The 24,313-nt window shown below is 36.9% G+C and overlaps 2 protein-coding genes across 3 annotated transcripts in view; one reads left to right on the forward strand and one right to left on the reverse strand.

Annotated features, from left to right (window-relative positions):
* The window catches only part of CENPP (centromere protein P), a 121,927-nt gene that overhangs the window by 65,939 nt on the left and 31,675 nt on the right, over window positions 1-24,313 (reverse strand). The window lies entirely within an intron of this gene.
* OMD (osteomodulin) lies at window positions 12,844-22,142 on the forward strand. The gene is made up of 3 exons (XM_003210032.5): window positions 12,844-13,482; window positions 16,550-17,511; window positions 18,401-22,142. The coding sequence occupies exons 2-3, from the start codon at window positions 16,575-16,577 to the stop codon at window positions 18,718-18,720; spliced, it is 1,257 nt and encodes a 418-aa protein (XP_003210080.1). The 5' UTR covers window positions 12,844-13,482; window positions 16,550-16,574; the 3' UTR covers window positions 18,721-22,142.

Below are 24,313 nucleotides of genomic sequence, written 5' to 3' on the forward strand. Positions count from 1 at the left end.
ATTTTCTCTATTCTTCCTTTTTCAAAAACTACATAGTCTGCAAATTATTTAATACAATCACTTCACAAAATTAAAGATTCAACAATGTACTTGAAGCAGCTATGGGAAATGACACAGACAAATAGCAGAAGAAAATATGGCATAGAAATGAAGCAGTTCCAAAGCTCTCTACATTTCTTTCCTTCCCTAGGCACACTAACCAATAAACCTCAAATCTAACATCAGTATTTTTCCATCAGCTTCATATTTTTGTGTTGATATTCTGCTAGTATTACTACGCTGTTGCAGAATTATGTCCTCAAATCAATGTCCACCATTAGCTATGATGGCAAATGCCTAATTACTGCAATCTTTTACACTTCCTTCACCAGCACACCCGAAACCTTTGAGGACCACAACCTGTATTGGAGGAGAAGGGAGACCAGGTCAGGTGAAGCTCTTCATGAACAGACAGATTTTGTTTCACAGAATTCCTGTTTGCCCTTCCAGAGAGGATAACAAACACCCAAAATAAAACTAAGCCCCATACCTCCAAATCACCAAACACTTAATTCCTGGTTTTGAAGAGGTTTCTAAGGAGCAACTTTCCTAGAAAATAACAAGAGTAAAGCAGTGACTGCTATGGAAAATAGTGGTTAATGAATATATAGACTTTCTTCAGGAGTTGGTCTAGTTTACAACATAGAACCGTTTAGTTAGGGTTGTCGCATCATGAATGCAAGGAGCTAGGATTTCTAAACACGGAGCTGTGTGAGAAGACAAACCTACGTACATACAGAGAAAAAGGTAATACTGCAGCAGTTTTTTCCCCACTAGGGAATCAGTTACAAGATTCAGAGGAAACACAGAACTGTTGTTGCACACTTCATATAGGAAATGAACACCAGCTTTTATTGCAGCTCTGCATTCCCAGTGAAGGCAGTCTGAGCCTGTCCATACCTTGCACTAAAATAACTCCAGCATTAACAAACTTGACAAGAGAAACAGCTAACTCTGTGAAGAACCTGTATGAGATTTATATGGAGCATGAAAGAAAACTGAAAAGAGCAATGGCAGAAATAAGTAACTGAGAATGAAACAGCACAAAACAAAGAATAACACCAAACCCATCAGTCACTTATCCTATAGTAAACAATTATCACATAGAATATATAAATCTCTTCCCAAGGACTTCCTGCTTCATGGTAGCAGTCCAAGAGCACATTCATACACATTGTGAAACAATAACATTCTCCTAATGACAGGCTCATGAATGAACAGCTCCTCATCCCATACCAGAGAGACAGAGCACTGTCAGTAACAACTGACTGCTCAAGAAGAAAGCAAAGATTCTAAATAAACGTTTATTCTTATCTTGCAACAGCTAGAAATCTGAAACCGTTCATGTTCCATTCTCAATAAACCTTAATAACAGTATTTTGCATAAAATTCCTAAAGATGAAAAATGCCTGAAGGTCAGTAAGTTAGTATACAAAGAAACAAAGTTCCTCTAGCTTTTGTTCAAAGCACATTTAAAGAAAACTGCCATTGGGTTTTTTAGGTCTCCTCTGGCAATGTGTTTTGGCTAAGGCTGGCTAACTGATCCTAACACAGACTCCAGAACACATCCCTTGGTCCTGGACTTTGTTGGAAACTTTTCTTGAGGCGTGGGTTCAGCACAGTAGTCCCAGTCCCTAGAAAGCAGTATCTCCTCTACTATATAAACCTAGCAATTCCTTACAGATACTCTCCCAGAAGATTTCACTAAATTTTAGTTCACTAAAATAAATTTTAGGTCTGTTAAAGTCAATAAAAATGGGGAAAGTTTGTAAAAATGTCCCAAAATCGTAGAAGGCAGAAGACTGCATACTCTAGATCACATACTTTCAACGCTTTAAAATCCTGCTTGTTTTCCTGCTCCTTCCTCTTCCCCACACACAGTCAGCATCCATGGATACACATAACATTCACAGAAGGAACTGTACCACTATTTCAATACACTAATCTTACCCTCCCACTTATTACCTGATCTCTAAAGGACTTACCAATTGATTACCTTATCATCACCTTCAAGGCAAATTCATGTAGTTTTAAAAAGCAAGCAACTTTACCTGCCAAATAACTTACATTAACAATTCTGGATTAAAGCACATAAGTTTCTGATGGTTTGTTCTACTTGTCTCCCATAAGACTCATTTTCAGAGAAAAGGCAATAATTTCTTACGCCATCTCATATCAGTTGTGAGGATGTCTGTCACCTAAAAGAAATACTTGTGTTCAGTGGCCCTCCTCTTTTCTTCACCTTTTAGCTAGCATTTGTGGGCAATAACAACTTAAATGCTGTGTACCTTGGGCATACTTTTATTTAAAACCAACTGAATGTCAATACAAAAATGCCCCTTACACAGTTTCAGCAATCAGCTGATCAGAATAATAGCCAGCCACTGCTCACACACTGATGTTGAAAGGCCACAGTACGATGCACTTGAGTAACAGCAGACAGAAAGCTGCCAAGAATCCAACTCTACCTCTACATTCTCCAAAGATGCTATGGAAAAGGGAAAATGGGAAGAAGAGAGATTTGCCATAAACTCTCCTAAGATTCTTCTTCTAATACGTATTCCTACTACAAATATCTACATTCCTCTAATTAAATATATATACATGTGTATGTATACATGTATATTCCAACTAGGCTTTCCAAATTCGAATGCATTTCTCTCTTCTGAACACCTACCAGCTCCTTACAAGACTGTTAACAGATTTCACCAGAGGGTGGCAGCCTACTGTTACCAAAGGAAGGGAAAGTAGTTCTAAAGATGAAATCATGAAGATCGATAATGCATGATAACAAAGTAGTAAACCTCACAGATAATGATCTAGCTGAGTAGTCTATTTAAGTACCAAAGTACTGTTTGAGTACATTTGAAGACCGAATTCTGTGCCCTGCTCTATCAGTAACATGTGCAATAATGAAATGTATTCATCTCCACATATATTCCTCCTGCCTCTTTCCCCAGTATTTTACAGCAATACTAAGAATGAAACAGAAATTAAAAACAGAAAAAAAAACCCATGACATTTATTAAGACACCAAAATTATAAAGAATACAAGATATTCATCAAATCACAATTCTAATTTGCACCATTAGCTATGGCAAGTGCATGCTGTGTAAATCACAACTTGCATGTAACAAAACATGACCTCCTTGACATTCAGGTTCAAAAGCTAAACAAAAATGCAAGCAAAATGTACTAATTTTGAAGGTCCAAATGACAGTTCAGCAGTGAACCCCAGGGGTCAGTGCTGAGTCCAATCCTACTCAATATTTTCACCAGTGATCAGGATGATGGGGCAGAGTGTATCCTTAGCAATTCACTGATGACAAAAAACTGGGAGGAGTGGCTGGTAGAGCTAAGGGCTGTGCTGCCATCTGGAGGGATGTGGACTGGCCAAGAAAGAAGGGCCTGATAGAAACCTGAAGAAAAAACATTTCCCTGAAGAGGGAGAATTGCAAAGCTCTGCACTGGGGGAGAAATAACACGAGGCACAAATAAATGCTGGGCCAGCTAGAAAGTAGCTCTGCAGAAAAGAAAACAAGTTGAACGTGAGCCAGCAGTGTGCCCTTGCAGCAAAACAGCCTAACAGAATCTTGGCTGCACTGGCAGGACAAGGACAACTCCTTCACTCCCAGTGTTGCTGCCTCTGACTACATGAACAAGGAAGCTACAGAAGCCTGGATTCCTATGAACTTGAGTCTCAGAACCCACAGGTTCTTCCAGCTCGTTTCCACCTCACTCCAATACCTCAGCATGTTCTCCTACAGCTCTGTTCCACAGCTGCCACCTGTTTGGCTGCCAAATGACGGAGCTAGAAGTATGCCAGGGCTCAGTCAGCACGTCTGCCTCATCTTGCCATCTGGCTGCCTACTCCAAGAACAAGAATCTACAACTGTCTTTTCCTCTGCTGAAGGACCTATTTGGAGCACTTTCTGCTACCCAGCTCTTTTTTCACTAGTTTTAAAAACTACATACATATTTGCTTTTATCTTATGTTAAATTTGGTTATAACTGGTGATGAGGTCAAAAGTTACTGGGTGAAATGACTGACAAACCCAAGAGATAAAACTTCCTTTCCATAGGAAATCAAGAAGTGAAAGTTTGGCTATTGTAACTATACTGAATGTTCCCAAAGTTTCACATTGGCAAGCGAAGCAAATGGTAGAAATTCCTGAACCAGCATTCCCAAAAGCAAGACAGAAGCCCAAGACTGGAGCATATACGCAGGCTTCACCCACTCATATGCCTTCACTGAGAGTGTTGACACGGCAGCTAAATCCAGGAGGCTATGTTTATGGAATCCAACACAACTTCACTATTCAAAAATCTTGAAACATTTAACAATTTCCAAAAGGAATTATGTGTGTTCTAAGAAGCAGCTACCAGCATTAAGCTATGTACCATACCTGTTCAGCTGCAGTTGGCCATTTACTAACATTACAACATTTCTTTACAAGTTTAACTTAAACCTAGGTAGTGAAATCACTCAAAGCCCAAGATTCTAGCTAACATTTTGATATTTACTACTAAAAACGCTACAAGTAGTTGAATTGGCAACTATTTGAAGCAACTTCAAATTTTCATTAAAAAATTGCCTAGTAAAGCTGAACAAATCCAAGACGTTTCAACTTAACAAGTCTGAGTTATGTCAATTTGTTCTCCATTCCTCAGAGTTTACAGTTATTTTCCTACATCGCTCTGATTAGAAAAAAAAAACAAACAAGAACTACTTCACTCATATTTTCTTAAATGACTAATTAGTAAGAAGTAGAAAATGAGTAACATAAGCGTTAGTTTTTCGGTGAAGTTCATGGAAAAGATGAAAATTCAAATGACAATATTAAGAATATCCCCAGTCATCACTGCTCATTACTTTGCAGCCTCAAGAGAAAACTTCTGGTTAAACTATTGCACTGCTGATCTAGAAAAACAAACATCCACCTCAGCAGGCAAAAGAAACATTAATGTTTTCCATTCTATTTTAATTTAATGCAAATATAATGATAAAGTCAGAATCTGAAGCCTGTGTTTTGGAGGTTTTTTTTCCTCCTTTTGTATGTTGAGAACTGAAGATTGTCTCATTTTTTTCCCTTCGTTCTGGGAAGACGGGAGGTTTGAGAACAAAGCTGCTAATAGGAAACATGCGGAAAAGCCCTGGAGTAAATGAAAATCTGACTCAAACTCCAGATGCCACGTATCACATACCAGTGTCCAAAATTATCTGGTGAGATACGCGTAAGAATTACTTGCACACCCAGTGGATCACCTGAAATGGAAGACAGCACGAGGCACAAACAGAAAGGCTTTCTGATACTTAAGTGATTTCCAAAAGAAATCAATACTTTGAAACAAGAAGTGAGGATGTTTCTGAAAGCTCTCCTCAGCCATCAGAGACTTAGCTCAACAGAACTCGCTGCCAGCAGACAGACTTCTCGCAGTCCTTCACATAAAATATGAACAGTTCTACCCAACAATGCAATACTGGATTTAACCATTATGTTGCAATGACTGAATGGGGAAAAAGCATACAACCAGGTTTTTCTGTCCACACTCTTTTTCTGTCTTAGAATCATAGTTAGGAAAAATTTGAAGACTACAATATCCCTGGAAGAACAGCACTGCGGATACAGTTTTGATGAGAATCCCACACATTTCCATACAGGAAAGCCTTGCTATAACTATGTCCCTGCTATATGTCCCTGGACATGAGTGTACAGCTAACAAGCCAGGATGTCTTAGGCTGACTGCATACATACAGATCACCTATGCAGCTTGTGCAGTACATCTCATAAGCCAGATTCATTACTCATTTATTACTCAGCACCTTCACAAAGTATGGTGTCAAGGGGAGAAATGCTGAAATGAATAAGTTCTCTTCACAGTTACACTTGGAGTACCTGTTAAATCATCACAGTCTCTCATTAAATTCTGAAGACAGCAGGAAAATAAAACTCAAATTGACTGCTTGCCAAAAGATATGAATTTCCCTGAGGTGCAGATGAAGCAAGTGACCAGCACAAGCAAGAATATTGTGCTATTTTATATAGAATATTTGTGTTACAAGTGCTTTTCAAATATAAAGACCAAAGTAAACATTTTCCTTCCAGAAACACTCTTCATAGAATATCTTAACTGCCTTCCTTCCTCCTTGTGGAAAAGAAAAGTGGTCTGCCATTATGAAATACACTGTTCTGCCTTCATTTGTATCCTGCTTAGGGCCACCAAAAACATTCAGAAATCACAGTAGCCTTTTTCGTACAGCTCTGCTCAAACCTTATCTTATTTCTATTCTACAGGATGAAACAAGGGTCAGTAACAGGACTAACCTTTCAACATGAAAATTGAAGAAATCATTTATGTATTAACTTGACCAAGAGATGCTCAGATTCAAGAAGCAGTATAATAACCAACTATTCTGCAAGCATAATGTAAGCAACGTCTGCTCACCTCTCCAGCAGAAATGCTGTAATGCAGTGTTATTACTTGCTCAGAGAAAAAGTTTCATAGCCAGAAATCAGCACTTCCACAGAATTCCTCTTATTTTCCAATAACGGAATTTTCATTTATATTTTACATTACTGGATACAATTTCCATTTAGATGTTAACCTCCTATATATGCTTTCAAACATTTTTATTACCTCAAATATTAAATCTGATTTTGTGAAGAACTTTTCTGTTTATAAGACAACATAGAAGAGGAAACATAAAGAATGTTCAGAGATACGGAATTGTTAAGTACATGCCAGTACAGTGTAATACTCTGCCCTCATGCTCAATAAATGCATAATACTATCCTCTAAGAAGAGCCAGCAGAATCTTCTCACAATACCAAAAATTCTGAGATAAAAGACTTGGAATACTTATAGAAGCTACACTGCATGCAGACATCTACCCCTACTGGTAAAGTTAATAGCTTTATGTCACACTTGACAAACTATGTTTCTACACTGGGGCCTGTAGGACTGGCACACTCTGAACTGAAGACAAAATCTACTGTGATGCCATGCAGAAGGAAACGTGCTTCCAACCTCCATCAACCACTATCACAGCCAGAGTTCATAAAGTGTTTTCTTAAACATGGTAAGCAATTCCTTATTCATCAAATAACCATTCAGACTAGCTATGAGCAGTTACATATACATTAGAGCAATAAACTTCTCAGAATATAAAACAGAATAAGCTAGTAGAAGGTTAATAGGCCACTGTTTTTCTTTGAAACCACTGTCAAGGTAAAATCTGTAGGAAATAATGCGATTGGTACCGTAATTACTGTGTATTTTGCCTCTACTGAAAACTAATTCTTGATGATAACGCCTTCCTGGAACAACCAGTATTCCTGTTCAAAGCTCAATAAAGGGCATTCACAATGAATGCAAATCACAACATTTCAGAAAAGCAGAAACTAAGCCTGATTTTGAAAGTCTTCAGCATTCTGCATTCTTCTTACTGCTTCTACCCAAAGGAGGGAAGAAAAAACTCATTATTCCTTATTAAAACCTTGTATGATTATTTAAGATCAAGCAATTAAAACACTGCATATTAAAAAAAAGTTTCTTACCACACTACCTAAAAATCGTTTAGATGTTTTCCACATGCACTTTCCTCCGAAGCATACATACACAAAGAAATCTTTAATTACTGCTGTTATCAGGAATGTCTTGCTGCAGTAGTGGCTGTATATTACAGACGTGTATTGCTGCTTCTTGTGCTTTGTGCTGAGAACAGAAAGGGTAACACATGTCTCATGTTAACAGTTCCCTCCCAAAGGCAGAGTGCATAGGAACCTGAGAAGATGAGAATATGTGATTATGGAAAATACATCTGTAAGAAGTGCAATTGCTTCGTAAGTTAACTGCTCTCTCCTTCCAAAGAGTACCCTTCCACTTACACATTCTAAAGGGGGTCAGTCCATTATCTACTTCACCCCCTGGCAGTTCTAAAGAATTTGACAACTCATGTCTCTGATTTCTTTCACAGCATACAGATTTGTAAGTTCCAACAAAAAGCCCAGTGCCTGGCAAAGATGCGATGGGAGTTTTGGACAGCTGTCTTATGGAGATATAGAATATTGAGATTCTTAAATGCAGCTACCCCACAGGCTCAGTTCTGGTGAAGTTCAATCTAACCTCTCAATCAAAGCACTGGCCTCATGCCATCACCAGACTAAAACTCAGCTAAAATTTATTAAGAGAAAAAGCATTATGAATACTTATATTTTGGCTATAAATATTGTCATGCATCATACCTGTTCCTGAAAAGCGATAGGGAAAGGCAACAGTCAGGTGCTGGAAACATAACAGTAACAAGAACACTTACTTGATTTCCATGGAAGATCTGAAACTAATGCCTAAATCACCCCATCCTCCCTAATGAAAAGCTGGCTACCATGAATATTTGTTTGGAACAGGTAAAGAAATGAGTTGTTTTTTTTTTTCAAGCAGCTGACTGTAAGAATATGTGAACTGTATTTAAGTCCTCACCATAAGTAGCCAGAAGTCCTTTCAAGAATCCCAGAACAGCTAACGATAGAAGAAACAGAAGGCTTCCTAGCACAGAGTGATGGGATGAAGCAACTATGAGACACTGCCTCAGCTCTACCAAGAAGAGGCCATTTCTCACAAATTACTCAGGCAAAGTAGAATAACTTCAGGTTGATTACTTGCCATAAATAAAATAACAAATGTACTTTCACGTCTGGTAGAATATAGCTGTGTGGAAAAGTAACTTCCTTAAAACAGAGTTAAATAAAGAAAATCCAGAAAAACAGAGCACTAACTGGTTGGAAGGGAGAGTACAGAGATCATATTTTTCCTTATAAGTGAAGATGCCAGGGACACGCACACAGATGAATGACAACATGTAATAATACTCAGTGTTTCTATGGAAGTTTCCAAGTCACAGTTTCTGGCTGCAGAGAAAATGTACTGCAGAAACATAACTCATTACTTGTCACATTCTTATATTCTTTCCTGCAACTTTGCTGTCAACCACTACTGAAATCTGGATACAGGTCTAGGTACACTGAGTTTTATCCAATGCAAGATTCTGTTCTGTCATGGCATGCTCATACACTAGCATTACAAGCTCTTGTGCTACACAAGTAGATTTATTCGACAGTCACTGTAAAAACAATGATTTTGTCATTGAAAAAACTCTAAACAACAGAGTAAAGGGAAAGCATCTTCCATCATATGTACATTAGGGAAATTGCTGTCAGTGCAAAACATTTTCTTAGGCATGATCATCCAGGAATTGCTTGGTAGATAATCTTGAAAACCACCCCTTATCTTTGTCATAAAGTCTATGGAAAAAAGCTGGTTTTTGAAAGCTACATACATAGGATTTGCAGATTGAAGACAACCATGGGAACAATCTGAAGTTGCAGATACATTTCAGGTACCTAACAAAAATGCATTAAACCTGTAGCTATAAGTGAACAAACACTAATAAAAAAGATTGATGTAAATTAAGATATTAGGAAAAGTATGAAAATGTGATTTGTACCCATAAAGCTTAATATCTTTACCGATTGACCTGGATGAGGGGATTGAGTGCACCCTCAGTAAGTCTGCAGATGACGCCAACTTGGGAGGAAGTGTCAACCTGTCGGGGGGTAGGAAGGAACATTTTTAATATTTTAAACTCTTTCCTGTCTGCACTGATTGTTTGACTACTTGCTATTGTAGCAACAGAAACTTCATGAGGACTAATTCAATGCCCCTGCTATAGAAAAGATAACCCACTTACGAAAGTAACACATGCCCTTCCTGCAACAGACTGAAAGAGTCAATATGTGCAACATCTTCAGTCTAGTAAATCTCAGGAATTATTTTTGAGTTCTAGTGTTTCTATATTGAACTGTTCTTGGTCAACGCATACTTCATAGTAGCTCCTTGAAAGCAGAACAATTTGTGTAAAACAGACTGCAAAAGTCAAGGGCTGCAGAGCTTTCATCATGTAACATCACCTACAAAATGGGAAATAGGCAGAGATCACACAGTAAGGGTCTTGTCAGGGGCAGCCATGGCCTCACATATTGAACAGCCTTCCTCTCAGTAGAAAGAGTATCATCTCAGCTCTGCAAGATTGTTTATACGATTCAATGACCCCCATTTTCTGCAACCTTTAAAAATGCATATTTGCACAGGAACATGCTCAGAGGATGAGTTTCCACCAAACAGCATGAAGTCTGTAAGAGCTGTTATTACGTGGAACTCTGGGCAGGCTCTGGCTGGACTGAAGGCCCTGCAAAATGGAGCAATTCAGTATCTGATTTTCTAATTAGCTGAGAGCTCTATGCTTCAGTACCCACATTTTCCAGCCACCTCTTGCAGAGGATAAATGGAGGATAAATAGATTCTGCAACAATCCAACAATCTGTTACTATTGTTAATAGCAAGCACAAACAAGTGCCTTTGCAGATCACATGTAACAGTCACACAGGCTGCTAGTGGTCTGCTGACAGCACTTGTGGAGAACAAGTTAAGACCTAGGAATTAGGATGCAAAGAGTTTTATATCTGTATTTTCTTTCTGTGCCTACAATCTGCCTTTGAAGTGCAGCCCAATTTGGATAATTTGTGTCTGAGGCTGTTTCTTTCTTCCGAAACCCACAGGCTTTATGGGGAACCAAATTACAGCATTCAAATTTCCTCCTTGTATTTAATCATGTATCCTCTTTTCTTCTGTACAGACACTGACAGCAACAAATCAACATCAATTCGTATCTACATAGATTTTCTTCAATTTGCCAAGAAAAGATTTTGGACTTTTGAGCTTGAGGCTTTTCTTCAGAAGTCTGACGGTGGAGCTAGTTAGTGCTACTGGATTTCCTCTGAGCCTCTGAACAGCATGCAGATATTTTAGGCTTTCTCTAGACTTCATATGGGGTACTACACTTTTTGGAAGAGGAAAAAAAATGCAGAAGGAAAAAAAATAAAGCCCAAAGAAACCCCAAAGCGTTTCAAAGTAAAATGCTATATGTAGGAAAGAAAGCTAAGCAGTACAATGTTTTTCTTCTTACATGAGGATCAATCCCATTCACAAATCACACCACTTTGCTGTCAGTGGTTATATTCTCTACCTACTCTAGAAGTATTTTGCCTAGAACTTTGATACTTCAAGTAGACAGTTTTGAAGTTCATGCTTATTCAGCAAGCTAAGCAAACCTAAAATCGCTAAATATTAGAAGAGTCTTCTCTCTAACGCCTTCAGTTCAGAACCAAAGTTGAAAACAGTAACAATTCTCATTAATTGAATGAGTTAATAACAACATTAAAAGTTCAGACATGTTATTTAAAAAACATTCGAGTGAACTTACTTAAAAGATTTGTCACAGCCTTCGAAACAAGACGTCTTATGACTATGATGTTAAATTTAATCCTCTCATTATCCTCCTTGTAAGGAAACTTCTACCACAATTCAGACCAGAGCTAGAAGATGATCCAACCACACAGATTTGACCAAGATGACAAAGTAGACTTGTTTACATTCAAGACAGCTCATGCAACAAAAAAAGAAATGAGTCTTAATACGTACCATGGCTGGCCCCGCAACATCTTCTGCAACTATATATGCTGTAAAGGAAGGGCTTTGCTACAGTTCCCAGATGGACAGGCTCTTTTACTCTGTCATCATGGATTTTTAAATGCATAGTGAGATTTCAAGTCTTCTAATAACTGACAAGAATTAAGGACACAATCCTAAGTTGAAAACTACACAAAACTATCAGGTATGAAATTTAAATTTGGTCAAATTTTATTTTTAGAGAAAATAGCTTTAATTCTTGCATATGCTTTATTTTGCTCTGTTTATATAACAGATCTTCCAAAATCAATATAAAACCAACTAATTTTGTAGCAGTCAGAAACACTTCACTGGCTGGTGTTATAAATTCAAGCGTCTTTTTCTGGTTCATCATTAGGAATATATTCTAATTACTTAAAAAAAAAAACAACAGTAACTCTTTGTTTGATATTAGTTAGGTTTAATTATACCACGGTAGTTACTTAACTACTTATGGTACAGTTCACAAGGCACTATTTAGGTTTAATTTTACTCTTTCTACCTCTCCTTTGCAATTCTGTATTTTACAAATAAACAGATGATTGCTGTGGTTTTAATTCCATGTTGCCTGCTCCTACAACATTACTATTGCTCATGACTTCTGATGCTTTTGTTAATATTCCAAATGTTAAAACCTTGCGTGATTTTGGTTCTTTAATAACTTCCAGTCCACAATGCTACAGAAAAAAGCTTGGAAAGGTCAAAGAGATCATCAACCTCAGGAAAGTCAAAGCCAAAACAGAATTTACTATTGTGTTATTTTCTTTTCTTGATGAAGAATTTTCCTTGTCATTAGGTTTAGAAATAATGCAATTCTTTTACCAATCCAAAAGTAGAATAAAACGCTTCCCTGGAGTTTTCTGATGAATCATACAACTAATCCAGAACAACATCTCTACTTCAACAATAAACTCACTCCCCCTTTTCTCCCTTTTTGCATATATATCCTAAGTACTGTAATCCAGCAAAATAACACAATATCTCTTTTTTTTTTAAATCCCCTTGTAAAGCTGGGGAAAATATATCTATTCATACCACAAAACTGGTTTCTCTCTCATGTCATTCCTGTCCATTTCATACAAAAGCTCATACTCTTTGTACACAAGCTACCACAAACATGCTGGAAACTTACTATGAATTTTAAAACACTACATATTAAAACCACCATATAGCCTGAGCGTTTGTTTCCTGCAGCACAGGAAATACAGATAGTGAAGTGAAAAAAAACCAGCAGATATTTGAAGATATTCATCAGGACCCTTTCTATAGCACATACTTTCCTTCAGCTTTTACAAGGTTAGGATTTTGGCCAGTTGGTTGTTGTTTTCTCTTTTTTTGTTTTACTGTTTCTTATCCTCCTCCTCCCTCCAAAGAACAAACTCTTTGGATAACGGATTGAGTGTAACAGAAACCACAAAATGAACTCATGACCTCTGAAATATTTTTGAAGTCTTACACTTGCAAGGTTTTTTTTTTTTTAAATGAACCGATAACACACTGAAAAAGTACTTAAATTTTTTTTTTAAGTGATCTTAGCAAAAGAATGAATCTCTTTGCAGACTTGTGACACTGCATCAACAATAGCTGATGATGTGGCACAAGACCTTTTTTTTTCGCTGGCAAATCAGAAGAGGGACTAAGGCTATTATTTTACTCTGCCTTCCCACAAGGCTCCTCACCACAAAATATGGTTTAGAGACATCTTTTGTTCCTCCAGCTGTGTTAGGCTATTGCTCAGATGATTTCATCAGCACACTAAGCTGCTCCCTTCTACAACTTGAGCTTCCCAGACTTCCAAGGAGTAACTTCTATTGTAAGCAGGAGTAAAAAGAACCAGTTGTGTTATCTTTGCAGTGAGGAGTAACTCATGCATCTTATGTAAGTACTTGATTTCAGCTGGTACACTGCTTACAATACTGTTACTAAGCTCTTAGCTTTGGGGTTTTTTCTTTTTTTTTTTTCCTTTTTTTTTTTTTTAAACAGATGTAGAGAATCATGCTTCTATGATTTTCTATTTTCTTTCAAGTCTCTAAGTTCACACTTCTCATATTGTGTGCATCTGATCTGCTCCCCTCATGATCTGCTCCTCCACCTCTACTCTGCCCTGGAAAGGCCTCATCTGGAGTGCTGTGTCCAGTTCTGGGCTCCTCAGTACAAAAAAGACAGGGATCTCTTGGAAAGAGCCCAGCGGAGGGCCACAAAGATGGTGAAGGGCCCAGAGCATCTCCCCTGTGAAGAAAGGCTAAGTGAACTGGGTCTGTTTAGCCTTGAGAAAAGAAGACTGAGAAGGGACCTGATCCAGGTCTACAAATATCTAAGTGTGGGGGGCAGAGTGGCGAGGTCAGACTGTTTTCAGCAGTGTGTGGAGACAGGACAAGGGGGAATGGCCAGAAACTGCAGCATAGGAAGTTCCGCACAAACGTGCGCAAGAACTTCTTTAGGTGAGGTGATGGAGCACTGGAACGGGCTGCACAGGGAGGCTGTGGAGTCTCCTTCTCTGGAGGTATTCAGGACCCGCCTGCACACCTACTTGTGCGACCTGGTGAGGGGAACCTGCTTTGGCAGGGGGGTTGGACTCGATCTCTGGAGGTCCCTTCCAACCCCTACGATTCTGTGATTACCAAGTGTCAGCTGATATCATTCTTTGTTCTTAAAGATAATAGGTTCTTAAAAATATTTCATGAAGAAGCATTAGTAGCTCGGTGCTTTGAGACGTGAACTTGAAGTTTAAGGACAGTAGCCATCCTACCAAATCCGTACTCAGCTTCAGCTAAGGTATAAGCAGCCCTCAAAATACAAGCTCCTCCCAGTCTGTAATGCCCATTATGTACCATCATTGCATCTGCTCTGATTATAGTTCTTCCCTTTACCCTGTCTATGTGCCCAGTGAATTGTGCAACGGTCTAAATAAGCTTTATCCTCAAACTATATGGAATTTAGAAGAGTCCTTTCTCCTGGTTTCTAATGCATTATTAATAGAAAAATGATTAATCACAAATGTTGTGAGAAGCAGAAATGTTGAGAGGCTAGAACCAGAAGCTGAAGCTGAAATTCTGGGCAGAACTAGGAACCAGAAGAGAGAAAAACAAGACAAGGAACATGAAGTAATGTTGAGAAACAGATTTTGTCAGAATCTGCTCCAGAGAACAAAATCAAGTCATAATAGAGACAGGACTTCTATGGGCAGACACCACAAGCTCCGACTTGGAGTTAGAAATATGGTAAAATGCTATTCTTCTCATTACACTGCCTGAAGTCTCTAAGGCAATTAATTCCTCTTGAAGCACATTACTGCTTCCTGAACTCAGCAACTGTCCACTAAGTTTATCTTCATAGTGCATTAATACAATGCAGGTAGCGGCAGCTTGGCCTTCATGGAGATACTGCAGCTATTTACCTACATTAGCTGAGACGTCTGATGATACTGTAGAGATACGGAGACCCAGCTTTGCTGAGGACCTGCACACAGTGTGGTTCTGAACAACTGACTCCACCCAACCCTGTTTTTAAATATTTAATGAATTATCAAAGCTTCAATAAACAAGTGTTCCAATACAAATGCTAGAAGTCAAATTTGAGTTAGACAACTCCGTAACTGATATCAGCCAACCACTGCTGCACACCGTATGTACGCGATGCAGGACATCAAGATTATGAGAATGTGCTCAACTCCATGGTTTTGTTACTGCTTTTCTTAGGACTCCCTTTTCTCTTAAATTCATAGAATATATCTTGCAATGGGAATCAGCCAGCAATATAAGGCACATGAAATTAGTGTTTCCAAGTCTCATCTCCTTTGTTACTCTTTGATTGTGCCTGGTAAAATAAGATAAACTACTAAGAACAACCAAGAAAGAGAGTTTCATGATTAAGAAACATGAATAGCATCATAAGAAAACTAAGATTATTTGCTTTTCTCTGCATCATAGTTCTCAACTATACTGAGTCTCAAGAGCTCCAGCAATATCTGTGCTTTGACCAGCAGTGTTACATTTCGACTCACCTATTGTCTAACTTGTACAGCTTGACACAACTCACAACTCCAACTCTGCCAAACCACACAGAGTACTTTAAAATGTTAGTCTGGCTTTGAGCATCTGAAATTTGACAGGCAAAATTGATTGCAAGTAATCATCTTTCCCAATATCACTATTTCACCTCAGAAGGTGATTATGAAGGTAAATTAGGTATGTCTGGAAAGGTCTTACAATTACTGAAGCATAGGAATTCTACAAAGAAAACTGCTTATCAGTGAAGATTTCATATGATATGCAGTACACAGTAACTGAAATCAAATACAATGATGGGAATTAAAAATCATTATTATTTTATTGTAGTGAGACAGCCATGTTTTGCAGAAAATAGAAAAATATCACAAAATGCCACAGAACACACAACCACCAATACAATATTTAATGTAAAAATAGATAAAAATTGATATGATCTGATAAGGATTCTATCTGCACCCATCCAAAATTGATCCATTAGGTGCTTAACCCACTATACTGGAAAGAATGCAACAACTACAGTGTCTAGCAACCCAGATTGCACAGGATTTCATACCCACAGTTCTTTTGCAACTTGTCTGTAACACATTAAGGTGAGAAAGGAATGAAGACATGGATTTTCCTGCTACTTCTCCCAGCTCTTCACTTCAGTACACTGTAGTATCAGAGACAGCATAAGTAGAAAGCTCTTCATAACCAGAATTCAGACAGGAAAAGTTCAGTTTACTTCAAGGCCAGTACAGTTGCTTATGGCTGTTTCTTGAAAGATCCAAACTAGAAAATGTTTTTGCTAGTAGTATCATTGACAGGGCTCTGAAGAAAATGTGTTATTCTGCTTATTTACAATAGTTTTATACTGTTTCTCCTTAAAACTGAGAGATTCATATGTGATTTCACTTATGACTACCTGGGAATCTTATTTTCTTTCTCATCAACAGGGTAGAAGTACAAATTTAAATAAATATGGGGATTCTGAGCCAGCTATCAATCATTAACCTTCTCTGGACCACTGCTGTATTTTGCCAATATGAAGACTACGATTTTGGGGACGAATATGATGAGCCAGATCAACACCCACATTATTTTAACTCTAATCCAAGCGCACAAGCTGAGGTTCCTCACTTTTCTTTTCCTGTTCAGTGTGCCAGAGAATGCTTCTGTCCACCAGAATTTCCGCTATCTATGTATTGTGACCATCGTAAGCTTAAAACAATACCAAACATCCCTGCTCACGTCCAACAACTCTATCTGCAAAACAATGATATTGAAGCTGTACCTGCAGGACCATTCACTAACGTTACCATTTTAAGAGAAATTAATCTGAGCTTCAACAAAATTAAGTCTCATATGATTGATCGTGGTGTTTTTGCCAAATTGTCAAACTTAGTGCAGCTTCATTTACAGCACAATGAATTAGATGAATTTCCATTCCCACTTCCCAGCTCTCTGGAGAGACTCCTCCTTGGCTTCAATAAGATCTCCCAGTTACCTGGAATTGCACTGGACGGATTACCAAACATAACCATGCTTGACCTCTGCAATAATTTTCTTGACGATTCAGTACTCAAAGGAAATCACTTTTCAGTGATGAACAACTTAATGCAGCTGAACTTATGCAACAACAAATTACAGACTATGCCTCCTAGCCTGCCGTCGTCACTTATGTATCTCTCTCTTGAAAATAACTCCATTTCTTATATTCCAGAAAACTATTTCAGCAAACTCCCCAAAATCATTGCCCTAAGAATGTCTCACAATAACCTGCAGAACATTCCACGCAACACCTTTATTAATCTACCGAACCTTTTAGAACTTAACCTTGGACATAACAAATTGAAACAAGTATTCTACATTCCAAGAAGTCTGCAGCATTTGTATATTGAAGACAATGACATTGAAAGTATGTTGATAGCTCTTCACTCTTGAAAAGCAGAAAAATGTAGAAATGGAATTTGGAGTTGGTTGTAAGGAGCAGAGGGTGGAATGAGCTTTTACTTTACCATCTAGAGTTAATCACTTAGCCTAAATCAAAATCTATCAGAAACATTTATTTTGTCACTGATTATGAAGATCTGTCACCTAACAGCTGACAGGTTGTGTAGAATCCAAGCTTACAATCTAGGAGTCATCCAAATTTGCATGTTGTTCAAGAAGTATTATGATACCCCTCTTTGCAGACGTATGAGATTGAGCTGTTAATGTTCTGAACTAACCAGTTAACGTGGCACTGACCCAAAGTTCATACACGACACACCTCTCCGAAATAAGCGCTATGTAGCTTTTAACTTACAGCACAGGAAAGGTACTGTTCCATCTTCCTGAAGATGGAATATAAACATATCCTTGGTTAGCTGAGAAGAAACAAAGGCAAACTAGAAAGGATTTTATTTTTCTATTTTCCCATAATTTCCAAGTGGATGTTTTGTAAATATTCCCCAATTTTTTTCATTTAACTCCTAAAATCACTTTGACGCTTTCTTCTGATGAAACAACTAAAAAAAAATCACATAAGAATTGAAAATATTCAATTCATATAAAAGAGTAATTAAGATTGTAGTTGCAGCCACACGTATACGTATACATTTTACCCACAATCTTACATTTTGCAAATTCTAGGACTGTTATAATTGTCATGTATGAAACTGGCTTAAAAGAGAGGAAAGGCTGCTATCATATAATGCATCACAAATATTTTCCATTTTAAATTCCAAAATTTGTTTCAATTATGAAATACTTCTTAAATATAACCTTATTTTCTGAATTTTAATTAATATTTTTCTCTCTTACAGTGATAAATGTTACTTTGATGTGTCCATCTATTGATCTGATGAACATCAACCAGTTAACCTATATAAGGGTGGACCAAAATAAGCTAACAGCTCCAATAAGCACATATGCCTTCTTTTGCTTCCCTCACATTAGAACCATCTACTATGGAGAACAAAACAGTAACGCCAACAAGTCAACACAAATCAGAACAGCAGTGTTTCGACGACTTTTAACACCAGAAGAATATGATGAAATAGAAGATGATCGTGAAACACATGATCAAGAAACTGAGGAAGAGCATGAAGCAGAAAACAATTATTTTTTTCCTCACTTTTGGTGAAATAATCATTGTTAATGAGTACATATAGAAATTTTTCCTTATTTGTGGAGTATTCATGCCCATTTTAGAACAGTTAAATATTTTGGGATCTTTAAGCTATAATCTAGTAAAATCTAATAATTAATCTAATAAAGTGGAGATAGAATTTTAGTGTACATAAATATGCCATTAGCAATGCAGAAAAAAATATAATACTAGCAGCAAGAATACTCATGTCAATATTTGGTAGCAATATGATATATAGCCAGTATTGATGATGGACTTATTTGTGGGTTGACAGTCTCAGCAGTAGAAAATCGACCTTCCATGTTCTAAAGTGATTCAACTTGCCAAATGTTTATAGCACAGATGATGTCATGCTCAACATGACAATATGTAGACAACATCAAAAATCTGTTCAGCTAGATGTTCAGATACTGAAAGTAGTAAGAAAACAGTAGAAAACAGACATATAAGAGAAAAACATATGAGAGCAAGATCACAAAAGATCACAACGTTCTTGCACATCTTCCTCAAATACAGATGCTGATTCATTCAATATCTAACTGAAAAGGAAAATCAAACTTTTGAGTTTCAGGTCTTAATATACTGTTTGTGCAGTGTCGTGCCAAGATGTATTCTTTACTTCTCAACCTGTGCTTCAATTATCACAAGTCTTTCAAAAAGATTTTAGTTGATTAGACATGAAGGCAATGAATGACTTTTCAAAGGTTTTAATGATGTACAATAACACAACTCTGAATCATTAGACTAAAGTATAGGTAAAATAGAAGTACTATTTTATTTTAGAAGGCATTTTAAATTCAATGCTTTAATAAGAACTGCACATCAGCTAGAGCAAGCACAGATAGTGGCATTGCAGGCTTCATTAACAATTTAGACTGCCCTTCAGTGTAACTAACACCAATAAGCTGCACCCCCTGCTACAAAGTTGAGCAAAAATTGCTTCAAGTAATCCAAACAAAAGTAGCATACACTGTCTGAGCTATGGAAAGCTTTTTGTTATGTCTTATATCTAAAGAGATTCAAGTCACTACAAGGTAAGAACACAGAGCACATAAGCCCTTTAGTTTAATTAAATTCTTCATTTTTTCCAGCACTTCACTGAAGAACACAAGTGCAATAAGACATACATCACACTACATTTATATTATCATACATACACACACATATTATCCTTTAAGTTTAGGGAAACTAAAAGAGTGCAATATAGAAATAAACAAGCAAATTTGTACTAGAATTTCTAAAAAGTTTTAGCTTTCTTTTAATATCAGTTACTTTTTGAAGTCCTTCTTAGTATATTTTGTTTTCTAATGCAACAAATATATGCTAACAAACTGAAAAACCCTAATCATGTGTCTATATTTATAAACTGAAATTAAGTGCTTATAAGCACACGAATATAACCAAGTCCTTAAGAACAAATTCTTTGAAAAATCTATGCATACAAAATGTAATACATCATAGGCAATTTGGAGACTTATATGAACTAACTCAATCCTCTTTCTTTCCTCTGCCCCCACATTTATTTTCCTTTCACGTGTGTAGTGACCATGAGGATATGGTACACATTCGTAAACATCCAGCTTCAGCTTTTCAGAATGTATCTTCTTTTGTTAAAACAAAATCAATTAACATTTTTCAACCTTAAGAAGCCTCTGGCTTCACGTAGAAATATAAATATATTCATTATATTTAAATACTCTTCAAAAACTTCATGGACATTACATACACAAATTTAAATATAAGCACCTGTAACTTTTATAGTTTTATTAACATAAACACGTAGTATATTAGCTGTAGATCTTCATCTCTTTCAGCTTTTAAGTGAAGAACGCACAATCAAAATTAAGACACTTTTTTGAAGACTTCTTCAGCCTCAAAAAGAACACTATTCAGTTACAGTGGGTGTAATATATATATATACACACATACAAAGAAGATGAGAAACTGTCTGCTTAGCTTTATTTTTTGAAGTTGCATTAAAGTCAAACTTTAAACAATTAGTTGCATACTTTTCTTTAAGTTTAAAAGATAAACCAATAATACAGCTCTGAAGTCTTAACTACTACATTAAACTTGTTCATATGGATTTCGCATGAAAACTCTTCCAGTCTACATCGAACTCTGAAGCCATTTTGAGAAAAACCAACCCACAGACCAAGAGGTGATAGCACAGATTAAAGCAAATAAAATATAAGAGAGAGCTTAAGAATAAATGATCAGTTCTCATTATGGAGGGAGTCCACGGGTAGGAGTTCAGCAAAAGGCCTGTGCCTAGATTTATTCTATTTAACATACTTGCAAAAAATAAAATAATTGGACTGATCTGTGAGATGATGACAAAAGAACTGGTGAAGAATTACCAGTTTCCAGGATGCTAAAAAAGCAAGCAAATTCAACTTTATTAAATGTAAAGTGATATCCGTGGAAAAGATAACACTAGTTCCATATGAAAACAAAAAATTCATGATCTGACTCCCATTGCTCAGGAGCAAGACTTGAAAGTAATAACAGATGGTACCACATCAACACCGGCTCCTGTACTGGACACCACTCTGCTGTTCACACAGACAGTAAGTGCACTGTACAGTTCTGACCCCTTGAGCTACCTGGGTGCTTGCTCTTATTTATTTTCAGGATATTACACAGGCCTTTCCAAAAGAAAACAGATTCTTAAACTAAGAACTAAATAAGTACCAAACAGTCCGATTGGTTTGTTTACAGAAAGGTCAGCAAATACCGAAACAGAGCCTGATCTGGCCTCTGTGTCCACATGAGCAGTTAAGGTGAAGCACCAGGAGTGGATTTGTACACAAAATACTTGTAATGAGGCCACGAAACCCACCCTCAGTTTTTGAAGGAAAGGATGTTTATTCCAGACTAGCACTAGCAACTGATTAAATCCATTAGCAGAACAATCCATCAGGTACATCCCCAACTACACACATCTTCTGGATGGTCACATCCAAACAGAACCAACTTCAGGTACTTCTAAGACATCTGTGATACGAATCAAAATATAGTGACTTGGCCTTACCAGAAGATTCACCTCAAAAACATGCTCCTGATCCTAATTAAAATACCAGCAAAAACACAACCAGAAAACACAGTGACTGATAAACATGGAATTCCAATTCTACTTTCAACTTTGGACTAACTATTCAGAAGAGCTGTGTTTTCCAAGTCTTATCTACGTAAACAAGGATGGAACTTTCTTGAAATCTAAGTACTATTCACAATCTACGGTAATTAGCAAGGCTTTATTAGAGCACTGCTCTAATAAATACCTATAAATACCTATAAAAATACCTATTTAAGATTCTGATACCTATGTAAGCCTATAGAGAAAATCTCATGGATTTCTGGAAAACATTCAGTTACAACTAAGCTTTTAACTACAAAACCAAAGCTCTCAGAACTACATGACTGCCAAACTGATTTTTCCACTGTCTGTTCTGTAAGATACAGTTATAACGAAAAAAGCAAAATAAAGTAACAATAGTTTCAACCCCACTGTCCACATTCCTTCCCTTAGTCTCAGAACAGCAGGAACTTAATTTTCCTTTTTCTGTTCTTGATTGTTGGGTTTTAATACTGATGAAGATTACTTTTTGAGATATTTACTTCAGTATTATGATAATAAATTAGATGGATTAGGACAGAAACTTCCTTTAGAGACAACAGATGGTTTACATTTCAAGTTTTCTTCTTTGACTTCTTATAACATATTCCATTTCCACCCCTATAGCATGAACCAATTTCCTTCTTTGTTTCCCAGCTTGATCACTGCAAGCAATAAACATTGGAATTTCCTATATACTATTTTTTAAATTAAAAAAGCTATGTACCAAAAGAGATTTTAAGGATTTCATAATCATTTTCATATTACAGGTGTATAAACTTTTCAGAATTAACCAATGAATGCAAATAAGACCTAAAGTCACAAAACTTGATAAATACACAAAATTATCATATGATGCTTTAAGTTTTATCCCAAATTTACATTACCAACAATCCAGATCCTTTAAAAGAAAATCAAATAACTTGATCTTGTAATTCATGTCATAAATTTAACATCAATAGAAAAAAAAAATAACTAACCTTCCTCTATTAAAATGCACGAGAGCACAAAACAGCCAAATACGATGATTAGCCATAAGTACAGTGAATAAAGGAGATGCTATGAATAATGTAAGGAGCACACAACAGGAATATCAAACTAAAACGCCTATAAGGCCAGTGAGCCTTGGAGCCTCATCTCATGTCTCACAGACGCACAGTAATGGCTTTAAACCAGTGATACTGTTATTAAAAAGTCACCTCCATTTGGTTAGTCATTCCAAGCCATTTTAATAAATTGAAGCAGGCTGGCTTTTAATTTGGGATTTAACTGATGATAAATATGTAAAAGTTCAAGAGAACTTATCTTCAGTTCAGGGCGTTGAGTGAATGGCAGACAGCAGCATTACTCCAGTTATCATTTGTATTTGTAATAATTTGATTGCTGATTACTTTTTGCTTTTTTTTTTTTTTTTAAGATGTACTTTATTCATTTAAAACTCAGTAACGATACAAGGAGTCTGTTTCTTTTCCAGAAGTGCAAAGAATAAATGTAATGTCTTCAGCTTAAAAAAATTCTGATTATAAATCAGAAACATATGGAAGGATGCTCATACAATCACTAGGTCATTTTCCAGCTGTCTGTTCTGCAGCTGGTTGTTCCAACCATGACCTTAGCTTATTCTAAATAACCGAGCCTTGGAAACAGTCGTAGCTTTTCATAAAAACAGAGAAATGCATAAATACCTTATCTCCAGTTCTTCATTCTGAATCTCAAATATTCTAAGCCTTCTTTTTAGATAAGATGGCTGTTTATCTTAGATTTAATACCATTTCCAAAACCTTCCCCATCCCCCAAGGATGCTGAATTGGAACAGACTTTGCTTAACATGTTGTGTACAACAATTCTTACATAGTATCAACTTGAATCTGATTTCTGTGCATGGCTCAAGAAGAAATCAGGAGGTTGCTTCCCCCTTTTTGGATACTCTGGCTTTTTGTTCCCAGAATGAATGCAAACCCAGCATAAGCACAGGCATTACGTTGCCTTACAACTAATTGTACACTTCTCACATTGTGTGATTTCCAGTGCTCATAAGAAAGCTAAGCAATAAATCATAATTCATTCTTCTAAGAACATTTAAAACCAATAAAAAATTGAGAGTTACAGAACTTGCCAACATTGTCCTTTAGAGATCATGACACATGACGAAGGCCAAGGTCTTTAAGCAGCTGTAAAAACGCATCTTTTCTTAAACATAGAGTTAATTTGAATGTTTAAATGTACACTCAGCTCTGCTTCATTTCATAAGGAATATCTTGACATCAACTCTATGCTACTCTTCCTACTGCTGCCTCATAGCCACCTCTATTAACCCATGCACCTCTGCGAAATAAGGTCCCTTTTCTGTTTGCATCTTAATCTTTCCCTCTTCCCACCCTCTGCTGCCATCACACAGTCTGGTATCTGCACAGACAGTGCCAGGCCCTGCTGCAGGCAACCTGCAGAAACCGTTCATAACCAGAAGCC

The sequence above is a fragment of the Meleagris gallopavo genome, chromosome 14 (assembly GCF_905368555.1).
Source record: "Meleagris gallopavo chromosome 14, MGAL_WU_HG_1.1, whole genome shotgun sequence".
Lineage (NCBI taxonomy): Eukaryota > Metazoa > Chordata > Aves > Galliformes > Phasianidae > Meleagris > Meleagris gallopavo.